The 4,970-nt window shown below is 36.7% G+C and overlaps 1 protein-coding gene across 1 annotated transcript; it reads right to left on the reverse strand.

Moving 5' to 3' along the window:
• Positions 1-1,490: 1,490 nt before the first annotated feature.
• LOC127744096 (uncharacterized) lies at positions 1,491-2,479 on the reverse strand. Its single transcript, XM_052256370.1, has 2 exons — positions 1,880-2,479; positions 1,491-1,751 (listed from the first exon to the last, which is right to left on the reverse strand). Exons 1-2 carry the CDS (start codon positions 2,477-2,479, stop codon positions 1,491-1,493), a joined length of 861 nt encoding a protein of 286 aa, XP_052112330.1.
• Positions 2,480-4,970: the final 2,491 nt, after the last annotated feature.

The following is a 4,970-nucleotide window of genomic DNA, read 5'->3' on the forward strand; positions in this document are numbered from 1 at the left end:
CCTCCACCACTAAACTACGTCATTTTTCCACCCTACCCTAATTCTTAAATTGATTGCCCTTGTTTTTGGAGGCCAGTGGTGAGGAGTTGGACATGCATCAACCATGGCTGCTAATGGAGCATCAACATCGTCGAGAAGAAGCCACAGGAGAGTAAGAGAGGAAGATTCTGCCTCAAGCTCAGACCCTTATGTTCTTTACGACGGAGACCCGAAGGACGATGTCGCCCGGAGATGCTTCTGTGGAGTTTATGCGATAATGTATATGTCGAGGACGATTAGGAACCCAAACAGAGTCTTCATGGGTTGCCCATTCTATAAGGTAAGATAAGAAACCTGTAAATTTTGTTCTGTTGGAATGGTTTTGTATAGTGCATTTATTTTGGGTTTTTGTCAGGGAAACCAACCGCACTGCAAGTTTTTTCTTTGGGTGGATGAGCATTTGGCTAGAATTGGAAGCAGTGGTTGCGTCTTTGATAAAAGACCTGTGGTTGAGAAAGAGCCAGAAGTTGTTGAAGAGGATGAGGAATTCCATCATAGGATTACTATTCTGGAGGAGAAGGTTACTGTGCTGGAGAAGAAAAAAAATCCCTTAGCTTGTTGTGTTGTTATTGTTGTATGTGCTGTTGTGGCTGCATTTTATGTTTGTAGTGACTGATAAATGAATTTTAGAAGGTAGAGTTGGAAAATGTGTTGATTCTGGTTTCTATTTTGTAATGAAACATGGTCTTTAGGGAACATTTGTATCCTATTATCTATGTAAATGCAGTTAAAGTTATGATATCAATTGGGTGTTGAAATTATGTTGTCAATATGTGAAGAAGCCTTGAATGATTGCGTATAGTAGGCATAAAAGTTGTATACTTAACCACATAACATATATTAAAAGTTTCCCAAAAAGAACAATTCTGCTCAAGTGTATAGTATTATGAAGCTTAACATCACAAAAGTAAGCCTCACATATAATTTCTCATATTATATTGAAAAAGACTCCCTTACATATTCAAACAATATATAAATACCGTAGTGAAAATTGAAAGCAATTCCATATTGTCGCTTCACATTGTCCCCCCTACCCTATACTTTATCAATGCTTATTATTAATTAATTAATAACTACTTCTAATATGTTGCCGTTAATCAAATGAAAGACTGCATCATCACCCTGCTCATCAACTACAATATTTTCACTTCTCATAAATACACTAGTATCTAATGTTATAATAGTTTAAAGAGAAACTCTTGAGTCTATGGCTAATAACTTTATAAACTAACTCAGCAGCTACTCAGACTTACATATGCAGCAGTAATACATTCATACTAATATCACTAAGTCATCTTAAGTAGATCATCAGCTACTCATTCTTACATATGCAGTAGTAGTGCATTCATACTAACATCACTAAGTCATATTAATTAAAACAACAATCATTCGTACTAACTAAAGCAGCAGGTGGACACATGTATTAAGAAATAACATAGTCTTAATCAACACTAAGTAATAATCAAGTTTACCTTTTGTTGGTCGGACATAAAGTTCCATCCATGAGTCTGCACATCCCCCAAATCCTCTTCGAGAAGAGTCAAGAACCACTTCCAGGATTCCTTAGTTTCAGACTTAGCTACTCCATAGGCAACCACGTAAAATTGGTTATTGGCATCCTGGGCAACTGCTGTGAGGAGTTGTCCACCATAATAAGTCTTCAGAAAGCAGCCATCAAGATGTATCAATGGCCTACACCCAGTTTTGAACCCCTGTTTACATGCTTCTAATGATATGTAAAGTTTATCAAAAACAGGGGGGATTGAGGTATAGGAGTGACACACAACTCTGCCCTGGACCCTGGATTGCTTCTTAATATCTCAAACAAATAATCTCTAACATTACTATACTGCTCCCTCTCATTACCCATGATTCTCTCTCTTGCCTCTCTAACTGCTCTGTACACCATTTTTGGATGTGCAGTGAGTGAGAATTCTTCTCTGAGGAAGTCAATAGCCTCATTTGTTCTCATATGAGGCTGTGTATTCATTCTCTTCTCAACCTTTAAGCTAATCCAATGTTGATCAGCCGCATTACTTCCCATGTCCCTTGCACATGTATGGTCATTCTTGTAAGTCTTAACCTGATAGCATTGCAGAGACTTATTGTATGATAAATGAACCAGCCATGGACACTCATCATCTATGCATCCCACCCTCACTCTCTCTTTGTCATTCTTAATCCACCTTAGCTCCCTACCCTCAGCAATGAATGAGTCTTTTACAACTTCCTTAAATCTGTCAATGGTGGCAAACCTTGTCCCTAACTCAAACCTCCCCTCTCCATGCTCATAATCGTCATCAAACTCAGAAAATTTATGCTTGCTAGATTCATCATCTGATGAAATAGGTGTATGTAAAGTCTCAGATTCATAGTCATATACCGGGTCATCATCATCATCTTGCATCAAGCTCTCATAGAACCTAACATCTTGGTCCATGTTGGGCTGTGGGCCTCAGTTGGGCTGCACATTAGGATCAGGCCCAACATAATTTCTGGTCTACTGCTCATTGGGTCCAATGCTTTGTCCCATCTTCTTCCACGTCTTCCTCTTTCTTTTAGCACCTGTCTTGTTTGCACTTGTCTTCTTTGGAGACACAGCTTTCTTCTTTCCCTTCATTACTCTCTGCCTTTTGCTATCCTCATCATCAGCATTTGTATCATCATCATCACTGTCACTTTCAAACCCAGGAGGTGGAGGTTTGTAGGGCTCATCCTCCGTACTCTCATACCCATCATCAGCGGACGAACTCTGCTCATCCACCAAAACCTCTCCCTCATCAGGACTCTTACTTTGCTTTCCAGCATTCTCCACAATCTCAGGTTCATCAACCGGGTGATCAAAGTATAGGTAAAACTCGTCAGTCTCTGTATTCTTCATTTTGTTCTCTCGCATTTCGTTAATCCCTGCATCCCCAATGAGAATATGCAGCCCAGACTCAATATCAGGACTCATTGGATCATACCAATAAACTGTCTTATATGATTGGTACCCCAAGCGCTTGAACAGTGTGATCAAGTCTCCGAAATTAACGAAGTCCATGTCCATTTCTAGAAACTTCTCCACCTTTCCATTTTTGTAAACCAGACAGCCATTACTCTCTCTCACAAAATTACCTCCATGGTGGAACACAGGCACTACAAACACATCAACCATCTGACACAAGAAAAACGGAAAACTGTAAACAATGATCAAGAATTACTCTATTCACATATTAAAAGGCAGGAACCTTCAACATCCAAAACGAAAAATAACCGAGAAAATTTCGGGGCCCTAACTGTGATTTAACTTCAACCCAAAATTCCGATTACTTTTTTCACAACTTCTATCAACATGCACGCTCAGTCCATTCACATCATACTTCATACTTGCAGTGATATTTAACCTCACAATCCACTAACTACGCTACAGTACAGAGTTCTTACCTTCGGTGACGAAGCCAGCAACTCAGACAACAATGGACGCCGCTTCGACAGCCACTCCACACGGCGAACGTCTCAGCTCTGGGTTGTGATCTTTTTGGAGGAAGAAACAGAGTATGATGAACGTTGGTATTCCTTAGGGTTAATTGTAATTCAGAAGGGGAGATGTGGGTGTAAAGGGTATTGTAACAGACTTTGTATTGTAAGGGTAGAGTGGCAAAACAACGTAGTTTAGTGGTGGAGGGACTTCATTGTCCAATTTTCGAAGGGAGCTTTCTACTCAGCAGTCCAGCTGTCAACCATGCGTGCCACGTCATCCTCAGGGGAGCCAGATCAGACTTCTCCGATGGGTCTGACGGAGGCAAATCCACGGAGGGACTCATCCGTCCAAAATTTGCTAAGGTCGGGGATTTAAAAGGATTTTCAAATGCTCAGGGACAAAAATGTCCACGGGCCAAAAGCTCAGGGACCTATTTGTCCTTTTGTCATTTTTTTATGCTGTTAAATTTTGTTAAAGTTTTTTTATTATACTTATTGCCTAAAGGAATACTTGTATCACATAGCTCACTACTAGTGCTTGCTGTTCGTGTTTATTTTTTAGTTCATAAATTATCAAAATATATTGATTATTAAATGGCTCTGCTCACTACTGCCATGCTGTGTTGTATCTTAGTTTGTGTCTTTTTCGCTGCTGTGTTCTGTTTTTTTGTCTTTTTGTTGTTCATTACTGAGCATTTTTGTGTTTAATTAAGTCAATTAAAACTATACTTTTGGCTTAATTGTGTTTAGATTGTTAATTTAATTAATTCAGCATATGTTCCACTGCACTTTTTTTGTATTTTTACTATTGTCATCCTTCTCCTTCTTTCAACATCGTATCACCTCCATCTTTCTCTCGCCTCCATTCACTACAAATACAAATTATTACCTTTCAGTTAAATCTCATTTTTTTAAATTATTTTGTATTGAATGATATTGTTTTTTTATTTTTTTAAATTATTGATTATGTAAAGTATTGTAATTAAAATTTGAGTACATAAAGATTTATTTTTAAATTAAATTAAATAGATTATATAACAAAAAATTTAATGATTTTGTATTCCACAATATTATTTGGTATATAATCCTAATTATTTGATAAGTTTAATTTTCATAGCATTGCGTAATTAAATGCATATGAAACTATTTTACACTAATAGAACATCAAAATAAATTAAATTCTTATTTAATTGACATAGAAAAAACACAAAAAAATTGCACTTACCAATGATTTGTTAAAATATTGATATGTTTATCTCCCAAACAATTAATGATGTAGATAGAGTACTAATATTTAAGTATATGCAAATTCGTTCATAATTAAATTAAAATAAATCATTTATATTGCAAAAAAAATTATTAATTTAATATTATTTATTTGACATATGGTATTGATTATTTGATTGACATATAAAAGACGCAAAAAAATCTGTATTTATCAATGGTAAAGTAAAAAAATTCTCATAGAT

The sequence above is a fragment of the Arachis duranensis genome, unplaced genomic scaffold (assembly GCF_000817695.3).
Source record: "Arachis duranensis cultivar V14167 unplaced genomic scaffold, aradu.V14167.gnm2.J7QH unplaced_Scaffold_232525, whole genome shotgun sequence".
Taxonomy (NCBI): domain Eukaryota; kingdom Viridiplantae; phylum Streptophyta; class Magnoliopsida; order Fabales; family Fabaceae; genus Arachis; species Arachis duranensis.